Below are 13,727 nucleotides of genomic sequence, written 5' to 3'. Positions count from 1 at the left end.
TGACCCAGAGAAACAACCCATTCGCCCGCACCAACCCCCCGCCATCATCCGCTAGGGCCCTTGCAGCGCTGGTCTTAGTGAACCGTGACCCTATCTTACCTTGTGGGGAGTCTGGCATCCATTTTTGTTAGCTGCAATACCTGGAGTGAGCACTGGTCCCAGTGGCATCACTGAGACTGAAGAACTGCCGGCCCTCATATTGGCTGGCACTCTTGAGGACAAGCTGCCATCTTTAAAGAGATGAGAACCCCACTGCTAGGTAGCTAAATGCTTGAGCACAGAAAAATGTGGCTGGGGGTGGGGGGGATCCTCTAAATGGTAGAGGTGTGATTGCTCCAACTTTTTGGTCTGGCATCGTGACTCCCGCCACACATTCAGTCCAGTGTGTGCCCTTCAATGGTGATATTGAGTCATATATAGGTTTTATTGGTGTGCAACTTTCATATCTTCGGGCTGATAGTGTGACCAAATTTTTACCAATATCTGAGAAATGTGTGTGTGTGTCTGTGTGTCCGGAACTTAAATGAATTAGAGACACTGGTTTGAAGGCTTTGATGTAAGAAGAGAAGCTAGGTTTGAAATGCTAAATAGGTAAACATGGGTGAAGTTTTAGAATGTGAGGTGTAAAGGGAACATTTGCATTTTTGAATAAACCAGAGTAGCTTGAATTCAAAAGAGAGGGGTTGAAGTGTTTCACCTAGCCAGGAGAAGTTAAGAAACAGTGTGTTTATTTTTCCCAAAGACTACTGGGAAAATTGGTACTATGATAGATTAAATTTTAAAATTTTAATTTTATTTTTATTTGCTTTTGGAAACCTCATCCCAGCCACGGATGAGGGTTCCTAAAAAGTGCAAAGGTCGCTTGGCCTTATCGCCTGCCCGACAACCATAAGGTTGGATGGGCAGCGTAAAATGTAAGTTAATTGAGTCTTTAATGGCCTTAACAGACCTTTTAATTGTCAGTGAGTGCACTGTCGATTCCTGTGCGTGGCCGCTGACTGAAATATCACATGACTGCGCGTTGACATCAGGACGCTCGCCCGACATCAACGCGCCTAATTCTATGCTCGAGCGGGCTGAAACTTTGCCCAATGGAAAATTGTATTTAAAGGGGAAAATATGTATAAAAGAGAGAAGGCTGTGTGTAAGAGAAGGCATTATAAGATCTAACAAGCGTGAAAAACTTCCAACCTCTAAGCCTCAAGTTGTTGTCTACACAAACTGAAGTGGAGAATTCAACTATTCAGAGTATCGTGTTACTTTGCCTGGGTCTTTGCATTCTATAGTTGCCTTAATGGAGGTGTAACTGGGAGTTAGATTAACTAGGGGAGCTCAGAGTTACCATAGTAGTAATTTGTAAACATATGTATGTGCTTAAAATTATTTTTTTATTAATAAATGTTTAGTTTTGTAAGAAACCTTTAAGCCTCAGTGGCCTTTTTATTGAATTCAAAACCTGCATCTTGGAATAAATACAAATTGCAAATAGTTGTGGCAACTTCTTCAAGTATCCCTCTGGGATTCTGGCCACTTGACAATTTACCATCCACCTGCCATAACACCGCTTCGAACTGTCCTGTTCTGTCCTGTCCACTCAACTGCCACTTTCCCTACCTTGAATCTTTTGTAACTGATGAACAAAAGTTTTCAAAGAAAACAAATTATTTTTATTTCACTCTATGGCCAGAATATTCTGCCCCCCCCATTAGCGTCGGGGTCATGGCGGGTGTGAGCGGACAATATGACACGAAGGCCAAAAATGGGTTTTATGCCATCGTGAAACCAATTTGCGATCGTCTACTCCGTCTGTCAATGGCGGGCCACCATCCAACATTGGGAACCTAATTTCAATGCATTTTCATCTCATCATCTTGCCTACTCACCAGAATCATCCCCTACATCAAATTTACCGCCCACATCAGCTAGAAAACATGACAGCCCAAAACAGGTCTTGACAAGTGTGACATGCAGAAGTCAGGACTTACCATTAGGGCCTTGCTCACATTGCAGACATAAGAGGAGTAGCAGATGCTGCAGCTCAATGGCTACCGGACCCTGGAGGAACACGTGCACCACATACTGGATGGATTCCCATGGACGTGGCTCAGCTGTGAAGTGGCTCACTGAAGGTGGGCGGTCTCCATTGATGTCTGGGGTCTGCTTCGGGACATCATAGTCTTGGCCATGGGCTGTTATGGATAATCATTGGCGGGGATGCACAGGAAGGTCCAGCTGTGAGTGAAATAGGAAGGTGTTTTGGGGAGAGCAGGGATGGGAGAGAAAGGTCTAGGTTTCACTGGGCAAGGAAGGTCTAGGTTTCACTGGGAAAGGAAGATGTGCCAGGGGTGGGGGCGGGGTGAGGTTTGGAGGGGGGAACAAAGGTGTTGGTGGGGTGATGTTGGGAGGGGGAGTGTAGGGACTACAGAGAAGGAGCATGTTAACAGAGGAGAATGTGGCAACTGGAGAGGTAGGTACAAGGGCGGAGGAAGGTGTAAGGTGTAAGGGAAGGAGTTTGGAGTGAGGAAGGAGTCCGGGGGGAGAGGACTTTGGGGGGAGGAAGGAGTTTGAAGGATTGAAGGACATCAGGGGGAGGAAGGAGTTTGGAGGGGGAGGGAGTCCGGGGGAGGAAGGTGTTAGGAAGTGGGAAGAATCCGGGGGAAGGAAGGAGATTGGATGGGCAAAGAGTCCAGGGGGAGGAAGGAGTCCGAGGGAGGAGGGAGTAAGGGTGGAGGAGGGGGTAAGGAGTGGGGGGGGGTGTCCAGGTGAATTTGCAAGGGAAGAGCCTTGTGTTGGGTGGGCATAGGTGCTGCATGGGAGTGCGATCAATGGGTGAGCAGATATGCAGGTCAGCTCAGATGGTGGAGAGTGCTTGCATGAGGCTCCGAAAGGCCTGCCCACACACACACTTTTCCTTCTGGAATCACTCGTGATCCAGCTGCATGTGGATGTGGATCTGTGATGGGCTTGTGAGTGCGTGAGTTGAGAGTGATGAGAAGGATGACTTAACCTGGCAGAATGAATGAGACCATTTATCCTCTTCCTGCACTGGATGGCTATCCTCGTTTGCAGGGCATTGGCGCTAACCACCACTGCCACCACCTCCCATGCTGGATTGGTGAACTTGCCTGCTGGTCTTCGCTCAGAGTGGGGGGGGGGTGGGTGGGTGGGGGTGTGTGTGTGTGTGTGTGTGTGGGTGGAGATAGGTGGATAGAGGGCTTTGTAGCCGGCCTCCACTGCATCCATTAGGTGCTCGAGGGAGGCATCGCTAAATGTGGGGACAGCATGTTTCCTCCCTTTGGCAACCATCAGTTCCCAGCAGCCTCCTATCCCTTGAAGAGTGCTAGCTCTGGGCAGGGGTGCCTTTTAAATATGGCACCCGGTTTTACTGAAGGCCTGAGCTGACGGCAGAGTGGGTGAATCAGAGACCTTCCCGCCAGTGACCCAGCGTGTTTCCTGGGAGTTCATTATTAATGAGGCAGAACATGCTGGGAAGGGGATGACACAGCGTGAAAAGCCACCATTGTGGCCGGCGGGTAAAATGTCCTTTTGCCCACCCACTACCACACTTTGTGCAAATCTGGGACGATTCCACCCTATGATTATTTTTTCTCAGATGTTGCATAAAGCAGCGGTCTAGAAATTAATCTTTAATTTCTGGAGACTCCAGGGAGACCTGGATGGTGGCAACTCTACTCGATATAGATTTTGAATCAAGGTTTCTATTTTACCTTGTAAAGCTATCAAGTTGCAGCATGTGACCAGCCAGTAGGACTAGGACACAGCTATGCAACTCGAGTTGGCAGACAGGAAACAAAAAGTAGGAATAAATGGGTCTTTTTCCGAATGGCAGGCAGTGACTAGTGGGGTGCCGCAGGGATCGGTGCTGGAACCCCAGCTATTCACAATATATATTAATGATTTAGATGAGGGAACTAAATGTAATACCTCCAAATTGGCAGGCGACACAAAGCTGGGTAGGAGGGTGAGCTGTGAGGAGGATGCAGAGATGCTTCAGTGTGATTTGGACAAGCTGAGTGAGTGGGCAAATGCATGGCAGATACGGTACAATGTGGATAAATGTGAGGTTATCCACTTTGGTAGCAAAAACAGGAAGGCAGATTATTATCTGAATGGCTATAAATTGAGAGAGGGGAATGTGCAATGAGAGCTGGGTGTCCTCATACACCAGTCGCTGAAGGTAAGCATGCAGGTGGTAAAGAAGGCAAATGGTATGTTGGCCTTCATAGCGAGAGGATTCAAGTACAGGAGCAGGGTGTCTTGCTGCAATTGTACAGAGCCTTGGTGAGACCACACTTGGAATACTGTTTGCAGTTTTGGTCTCCTTATCTGAGGAAGGATGTTCTTGCTATAGAGGGAGTGAAGCGAAGGTTTACCAGACTGATCCCTGGGATGGCGGGACTGACATATGAGGAGAGATTGAGTCGGTTAGGAATATATTTGCTGGAGTTCAGAAGAATGAGGGGGGATCTCGTAGAAACCTGTAAAACTCTAACAGGACTAGACAAGGTAGATGCAGAATGTTCCTGATGGTGGGGGAGTCCAGAACCAGGGGTCACAGCCTGAGGATACGGGGTAGACCATTTAGGACTGAGATGAGGAGAAATTTCTTCACCCAGAGAGCGGTGAGCCTGTGGAATTCACTACCACAGAAAATAGTTGAGGCCAAAACATTGTATGTTTTCAAGAAGGAGTTAGATATAGCTGTTGGGGCGAAAGGGATCAAAGGATATGGGGAGAAAGTGGGAGCAGGGTATTGAGTTGGATGATCAGCCATGATCATAATGAATGGCGGAGCAGACTCGAAGGGCCGAATGGACCATTCCTGCTCCTATTTTCTATGTTTTTATGTTAAGAGCTTGTTAACCAACATGATATATGTAAACATGAAGAAATTAACTGAGATGGGAAAACTGGAAATGTAAAATTACCAAAAGTAAAGTTTGCAATGAAATGACTTTGTTCACTGCTCCAGCCTTGGGGGCCTCATTTTACATAATTAACAATATGTTTTCCACTGAACTGATATAAACTAAGTGCAAATATAAAGCTCTTTCTTTCACAAAGAGTAATCTGACCTTCCGAGGAGTATCCGAATCAGCTCCCCGTTGGAGCAGTAGCTTAACAATATCTCGGTGTCCCATCTGTGCAGCTATCCACAATGGAGTTATTAGATCCTAAACAAAAGAAATAAAGAGATTTCAGGGCAGGCTTTATCAAAGAGGTTGCTTTTAAGAAGTGTTTTAAGGGAGAAAAGGCAGAGAAGTTTAGGGAGGGCATCCAGGGTTTAGGGTCAAGACGTTTGCCAATTGTGGGATTAAGGAAATTGAGGATGCACAACAGGCCAGAATTGGAGGAATGCAGAGTAATTGGAGGATTGTAGGGCTGGAGAAGGTTACAGATGTAGGGAGGCAGATTGGAGGGTGGCAAATGTAACCCCACTAGTTAAGAAAGGAGGGAGGGAGAAAACAGCGAATTACAGTCTGGTTAGCCTAAAATCAGTAGTAGGGAAAATGTTTTATAAAGGATGTGATAACAGGACACTTAGAAAATATAAACAGGATTAGACAAAGTCAACATGAATTTATGAAAGGGAAATCATGTTTGACTAAACTACTGGAGTTATTGAGGATGTAACTAGCAGAATAGATAAGGGAGAACCAGTGGATGTGGTGCATTTGCATTTTTAGAAAGCTTTTGATAAAGTCCCACATAAGAGGCTAGTGCGCAAAATTAAAGCACATGGGATTGGGGGTAATATATTGGCGTGAATTGAGAATTGGTTAGCAGGCAGGAAACAGAGAGTAGGAATAAATGGAACAAAAACAGAAAATGCTGGAAAAACTCGGCAGGTCTAACAGCATCTGTGGAGAGAAAAAAACAGTTAACATTTGAAGTCCATATGACTCTTCTTCAGAGCTAAAGAGAAGTAAAGATGTGATGAACTTTATACTGTTTAAGGTGGAGCAGGTGAAGCTGGATAGAAGGTCAGTGATAGGTAAAGGCAAAGGAGAGGTTGCCAGAGATGTCATGAACAAAAGGACAAAGGGGTGTTAATGGTAGTGGTACTGGCTAGAGAGGATGCTGATGGTGGCATTAAGGTCAGAAAGCAGAATGTGATAATAGCAGCACAAGGGTAAGCACTCTGGAAAGAACAATGTGAAAAAGTGTCTTTTATGGGGGTGGGGTGGGGGAGGGGATGGTGGTAGGATAAAAGATACAAGGTGGGGATAAAACAATTAATAAAAATGAAAATAAATAAAAATAAAAATAAGTGGATAAAAAAATAAAAAATAAAAATGAAAATATATATTAAACAACGGGAATAAAATGGGGGGTGAGGATAGAGGAAAGAGTTCATGGTTTGAAGATGTTGAACTCAATGTTAAGTCTGGAAGGCTGTGAAGTGCCTAATCGGAAGATGAAGTGCTGTTCCTCCAGTGTGCGTTGGGCTTCACTGGAACATTGCAGCAGGCCAAGGATGGAAGGATGGACATGTGAGCTTGAGGGCAGGATGGGGTGTTGAAATGGCAAGCAACAGGGAGGTCTGGGTCATGCTTGCGGACAGGTCGAAGGTGTTCCACAAAACGGTCACCCAGTCTGTGTTTGACCTCTCCAACGTAGAGGAGACCGCATTGGTAGCAGCGAAGGCAGTAGACCAAACTGAAGGAGGTGCAAGCTTCACCTTGGATGGTGAGGAGGGAGGAGGTAAAGGGGCAGGTGTTGCACCTTCTGCAATTGCATGAGAAGTTGCCGTGGGAGGGGGGTTAAGGTGTCGGGGTGATGGAGGAGTGGACCAGGGTGTCCGGGAGAGAATGGTCCGTATGGAATGCCGACAGGGGGTGGTGGTGGTGGTGGTGAAGGAAAGCGCAGGGATCAATGGTTGGGCCCCAGCTATTCACAGTACGTATCAACGATTCGGATGAGGGAGCCGAATGTAATATGCTGACGACACGAAACTTGGTGTGAATGTGAGTGGTGAGGAAAGTGTTAAGAGGCTTCAGGGCGATTTAGACAGGTTGAGCGTGTGGGCAAATACAAGGCAGATGCAGTATAACATGGATAACTGTGAAGTTATCCATTTTGGTAGGAAAAACAGAATGGCAGAGTATTATTTAAATGGTGATAGATTGGGAAATGCTGACGTACAATGGGACCTGCGTGTCCTTGTATACCAGTCACTGAAAGCTAGCATGCAGGTGCAGCAAAGAAGCAAACAGTTAAGAAGGCAAATGATATGTTGGCCTTCATTGCAAGAGGACTTGAGTACAGGATGTCTTACTGCAGCCAGACAGGGCTTTGGTGAGACCACACCTGGAGTATTATGTGCAGTTTTGGTCTCCTTATCTAAGAAAGGATATATTTGACATAGATGGATTTCAGTGAAAGTCCACTAGACTCATTCCTGGGATGGCAGGATTGTTGTATGAGGAGAGAGGGAGTTTGGAAGAATGAGAGGGGATCTCATTGAAACATATAGAACTCTGACAGGGCCGGACAGAGTGGATGCAGGGATGATGTTTCCTCTGGTTGGGGGGGGTCTAGAACAAGGGGTCACAGTCTCAGGACACAGGCTAGACCATTTAGGGTTGAGATGAGGAGAAACTTCTTCAGTCAGAGGGTGGTGAACCTGTGGAATTCTCTATCAGAAGCTGTGGAGGCCAAGTCACACATATTTACGAAGGAGATAGATAGATTTCTAGACTAGAGGCATCAAGGGGTATAGGGAGTGCGTGGGCGTATGGCATATACAGGACTAGCCATGATCATATTGAATGGCGGAGCAGGCTCGAGGGGACCTACTCCTGCTCCTATTTTCTATGTTTCTATGAAACTACTGGATTATCATAATAATCCATCTGGTTCACTAATTTCCTTCAGGGAAGGAAATCTGCCATTCTCACTCACTCTGATTTGTATGCGACTCTCAACTGCCCACTGAAATGGTCTTACAAGCCATTCAGTTGTATCAAACTGCTAAAGAAATGTCAAAATGGCAAAGCCAGATGAACCACCTGGCATCGACCTAGGTATCAGAAACCTGTCCAGTCGACTCTGGAAAGACGTCGTTACAAACATTGGGGACTTAAACTAAAATTGGGAAAGCTGTCCACAGAGTAGTCAAGCAACAGCCTGTGGCAGATGAATCTGTCTATGATAGTATTAGCAGGAGTGACCACCACCTGCCCTTGTGGGGACAAAGCCCTGTCTTCACACTGAGGACATTCTTCACTGTGTTCTGTGGCACAACCACTGTGCTATATGGGATAGATTCAGAACAGCTCAAAACTGGGCATCCATGAGGTGCTGTGGGCCATCAACAGCAGCAGAACTGTATTCATCCATAATGTGTAATTAGTGGATCAGATCAAAGCTCTTCAATCCAGCCATATCCAGTCTTGAATGGTGGTAGACAATTGAACAACCAGAGGAGGGAGCTCAGCAAATATCCCCATGCATAAAGATGGGGGAGCTCAGCAGGTAAGTACAAAAGCCAAGACTGAAGGATTTACAACCATCTTCAGCCAGAAATGCCAAATGGATGATCCATCTTGGCCTCCTCCTGAGGTCCCCAGCCAATTCGATTTACTCCATGTGATTTCAATAATTGGCTGAAGGCACTGGATACTGCAAAGGCAATGAACCTTGACAACATTCTGTCTGTAGTACTGAAGGCATATCCAGAACTAACCATGCCCTTGGCCACATTGCTCCAGTACTACCTGACATTGTGGAAAATTGCCCAAGTATGTTCTATGTAAAGGAAGGAGACAAATCCAATATGGCCAATTACCGCCCCTTATGTCTACTCAGCAATAACTCAGCAATAACCTGAGAATCAATATGCAGTTTGCTTTCAGCCAGGAACACTTGCATCAGACCTCATTCGAGCCTTTGTCCAAACTTGGAGTAGAGAGTTAAATTCCAACGGTGAGGTAAAAGTGACTGGCAGGATTTGACTGAGTGTGGCATCAAGAGGCCCTAGCATAATTGAGGACAATAGGATTTAAGAGAAAAGCTCTCCACTGGTTAGAATCATACTTACCACCAAGGAAAATGGCTGTATTTGTTGGAAGCCATCAGCTAAGCTTAAGGCCATTGTTGCAGGAATTCCTCCAGGTAATTTCCTAGGCCAATCCATTGTCAGCTGCTTCATCAAAGACCTGTCTTCTATCATCAGGTCAGAAGTGGGGATCTTCACTAATAATTGCACACTGTGCAGTCCCATTCATAAGTCCTCAGAAGCAGACTGTACCCGCATTCAGCAAGACCTGGATAACATTCAGGCTTGGTTTGATAAGTGACATTTTTTATGACCGGTCCCCAGGCGAGGTTCCCCAATTTGTTATGATCCTGGATGAGGTACTCCAAATTGTTATGCTTCCGGGTGAGGAGGAATGAGCAGACTCCCTTTCTTTATTCAACCCCCTTGGTTGGTCGCAACAAGGTTAATTTAGAAAGGATCCCTTCCCTCGTGGATACCTTTTCCCAGTCCAAATGCATTTATGTTTTAAAAAGGAGCCAATTTAACCAGGCTGTCTTGAGTTGAAGAAAGAGTTAGTTTATGAGTCACTAAACACGAGAAAAAAAATTTAAAAATGCAACACACATACACACAGATTAGAAATTGAGAAATTGAGTCCAAAAATAAAAGTTAAAAAGATATACAAATCAGTCCTTTGGCTTGTCTGTGAGGAGTAGATGGTGAAACGTTGCAGTCGTTAAGTTGGGGTGATTCCATTGACACTGACTTTGGCAGTTGAGCAGTTGGTTTGGAGATTCTTGGTTTTGCAGATTAGCTGAAAGGAGTTGTCCTGTTTCCTTTTTGACCGTGGCTTTGCTGACCTGTAACTTGCTTCCAACAATCAGAGAGAAAGAGCATTTTTACCTGCAAGCGCAGGGATGCCTAGATGGTGTTCTTCAGCTGTGACCTTCACAGCACACACACCACAACAGAACACCAGGCTAGCACATAGAACTAGGGTTGCAGTTGGCTTTTTTAAACCCCTCCTTGTATATTCGTGGAATGGAAAAAACAAACATGTATTTCTCCCAGATCTGTTTTTCTTTCACTCAGTGCATGTTCACAGTCTGGGATATAATTCAACAGGAGGTGGTTTCGGCTAAGATGGTAATAATTTTCTATTGTCTCCTCAACCGCAGAAGATTATAGTTTGCATTGTCTCTTTCCTTTGAAGTAGAGCATGTCATAGCTTTTAGGTGTGACATTCTGCTCACTCTGAATTAGTTGGTCAAGTAATCCATATAGGAATTTTCCAGCAAGTGGTTACTACATAGTCTCAGCCAGCTTTTGCTTGTATGTCCTTTTTTAAAAAAAACACAGGTCTTACTTAAAAGTTCAATATGTCCAAAAGTAATTCAAGGATAGGATCCGTAGTCATGACACTTTCCCATATGACAAGTGAAACAAGATTAATTCTCATTTCATTACAAAAGAAGGAAAAAATAAGTATAAAACAACAAACACACTCACACACACATCCATTCTTCTAGCCTTGGTTAATATTATCTTTTCAATTCTAACTGGATCTCATTAAGTTCTGGACTGGGCGCCTGGTTTGATTTGATTTCCCGGCAATGTGGGTGGTTTTTAGGTGGTAGGGTTGGAGAAGCAAACTCCAATGGAATAACCTGGCATTCTGGGTCTTAGATTCTTCCACAAAGGTTAGTGGGTTGTGGTCAGTATAGACTGTAGTCTCTCTGTATCCATTTCGGACATATATCTCAGTGTTTGAGAGCCAATAGCAAACCAATGGTTTCCTTCTCTGCTGTGGAGTACTGTTTCTCATACTTGTTTAGTTTTTTGGAGAAGCACCTGATTGGTCTCTTTATCCCTGATTCATTGTCCTGGAGGAGGACAGCCCCTACCTGATGTCACTCGCATTGATGGCTACTTTAAATGCTTTGCTAAAGTTCAAAGATGCAAGCACAGACTCTCCTACTAATGCCAGGATAGCTTTTCAACAGCTGTCTGGCATTTCTCGGTCCATATTATCTTTGCTTTTTTTCTGTAGTAGGTCTGTCAGAGGGGAGGCTACTGTGCTGAAGTTTGGGACGAACTTGCGATAGAATCCACATATCCCGAAGATCCTCATGATCTCCCATTTCGTTGTGGGAATGAGGAATTGTGCTATTGCGTGTACCTTTGTAGGCCTGGGCAGTACTTGTTCTTGATCCATTACGTGTCCTAGATAGGTAATTGAGCCTTAGTGAACTCACTCTTTGCGAGATTGACCACTAGGTCAGCTGACTGTATTTCTGGAAGAGGGCTTCCAGTTACTCTAAGTGAGTTTCCCAGGTGTTGCTGCACACTAGAAGGTTGTCTAGGTCTACTACGCAATTGGCTAAACCTGCCGCTACTTGGTTAATCAGCCTTTGAAAGGTGGCTGGGGCATTTTGAAGTCCAAATAGCATGACTCAACGTTGGTGTGACCCATCTGGAGTTATAAAGGTGGAGATTCCCCTCACGCGGGCAGTCAAGGGAACCTGCCAGTATCCCTTGAGTAAATCTCTTTGTATGCTGCTTTACCTACCCTATCTATGCAGTCTTCAAGCTGGGATATTGGGTCAGCTCTGGTCACTGCATTAACTTTTCAGAAGTTTACTAGTCAATGCAGAACCTTGTGGAGCCATCCAACTTGGGCACGAGCACAACATGCAAGCTCCAGTTATAGTTGCTAGGCTCCATTAGTTGGTGCTCCAGCACGTAGTTAATCTCTTCCCAACCCTGTGGCAGCTTTTCTGGGCACAGACGATGGGGATGTTGTCTTATGGGAGGGACCTCTCCCACATCCACATCATGTAGAGCTAGTGGTGCATCCTGGTTTGTCTCTGCATAAGGCTTTAAATGCAGTGAGCAGTCTCGTCAAGTCTGCTCGCTGTTCTGCACTTAGTTGGGTAATAAGGAGCCTAAGTTTGCTATTATCTCAGCGTTGGTTAGCTGGATAGTAGGGGGTTCAATGTGGGCCTCACCTGCATCTCCCTCCAATTCATCCCTACGGCTACACTCATCTTCTCGGTCGGTGGCAATGGAACAGACCATTACCTGCATGTCCCTTTCTCGCTGTGATATCACTTTATTATGCTGACATGACACAGCCTTTGCCTTTTCCCCTAATCTGGGTTCTCAGTTAAACAGTTTACTTCCCTGAGCTTCTTTGCTACTTTGCATAGTTCGCTGAACTGTGCTTTTAAGGATTCACCTCCTATTGGTAGAGCACTAACACACAGTCTCCTGGCTGAAAGGCTCGTGCCCTGGCAATACTTGTCTGCCTGTTTCTTCATTGCTGACTGAAAGATTTTCAAGTGTTCTCGGGCCACAGCACAGACTCTCATGAGTCGCTCCTGGAACACTGTTACATAGTCTAACATGGAGACTTCCTTCTTCTGTTCTAAAACCCTCTCCTGGATTAGTTTCAGAGGCCCACGCACTTGGTGCCTGTAAACTAATTCAAACTGAGTAAAGCCAGTGGACTCATTGGGTGGGTCCCTGGTAGCAAACAGAAGAAAACCTAATCCTTTATGTCAGTCATAAGGGTACTCGTGGCAGTGTGCCCTGACCATTGTTTTTAGGATCTGATGGTAGCGTTCTAGTGCCCTCTGGGACTGCGGGTGATACACTGAAGGCTTCAGCTGTGTCACGCCCAGGTTACCCATGACTTCCTGGAATATTCTGGACATGAAATTTGAGCCCTGATCCGACTGAATCTCGTTGGGCAGACCATATCTGGTAATAAAATTGGGTCAATTCCCTCACCACTGTTTTGGTAGACATTTTTCTCAGGGGAACAGCAGATAACCACACCGATGATGGTAAGGATATATTGGTGGGCCCCCCTTTTATTTTTGGCAGGGGCCCCACACAGCCCACTAACACCTTGCTGAATTGTTCCCCAAAAGTTGGCACTGGAATCATAGATGTAGGTCTTATTGCAGGCTGGGGCTTTCCCACAACCTGGCAGGTGTAGCATGTTCTGCAAAACCTTACGACATCCCTGTGGAGGTGTGGCCAGTAAAAATGTTGGCTGATGCAGACTTGAGTTTTGCATATCCCGACACGCCCAGCCATTGGAATTTCATGAGCTAGCTGCAAAAAGCCAACTGCAACCCTAGCTCTGTGTGCTAGTCTGGTGTTCTGTCCTGATGTGTGTGTGTGTGCTGTGAGGGTCACAGCTGAAGAACGCCAACTTGGCATCCCTGCACTTGCAAGTAAAAAATCTCTTTCTCTCTGATTGCTGGAAGCAAGTTCAAGGTCAACAAAGCCACAGTTGAAAAGGAAACAGGACAACTCCTTTCAGCTATACTACAAAGCCAAGAATCTCCAACCCAATTGCTCAACTGCCAAAGTCAGCGCTACCGGAGTCACCCCAACTTAACAGCTGCAACATTTCACCATCTACTCCTCAGGGACAAGCCAAAGGACTGTTTCATGTATTGTTTTTTAACTTTTATTTTTTGGACTCAATTTCTCATTTCTAATCTGTGTGTATGTGTTGTGTTTTTATTTTTTTTTCTCGTGTTTAGTACTTACTCTTTCTTCAATTCAAGACAGCCTGGTTAAATTGGCTCCTTTTTAAAGCATAAATACATTTGGACTGGGAAAAGGTATCCAGGACAGAAGGGATCCTTTTTAAATTAACCTTTTTGCGACCAACCAAGTGTGTTGAATAAAGGAAGGGAGCCAGTTC

At 45.3% G+C, this 13,727-nt stretch overlaps 1 protein-coding gene across 1 annotated transcript in view; it reads right to left on the bottom strand.

The window, feature by feature from the left end:
• ankrd29 (ankyrin repeat domain 29) overlaps positions 1-13,727 on the bottom strand; it is a 139,049-nt gene that overhangs the window by 63,103 nt on the left and 62,219 nt on the right. The window contains exon 8 of the mRNA XM_041189326.1: positions 5,097-5,195. Within this exon, the coding sequence (XP_041045260.1) occupies positions 5,097-5,195 (99 nt within the window). The remainder of the gene's footprint in view (positions 1-5,096; positions 5,196-13,727) is intronic.

This window comes from Carcharodon carcharias, chromosome 6 (genome assembly GCF_017639515.1).
Source record: "Carcharodon carcharias isolate sCarCar2 chromosome 6, sCarCar2.pri, whole genome shotgun sequence".
Lineage (NCBI taxonomy): Eukaryota > Metazoa > Chordata > Chondrichthyes > Lamniformes > Lamnidae > Carcharodon > Carcharodon carcharias.
This window is presented reverse-complemented; position numbering and strand designations above follow the sequence as displayed.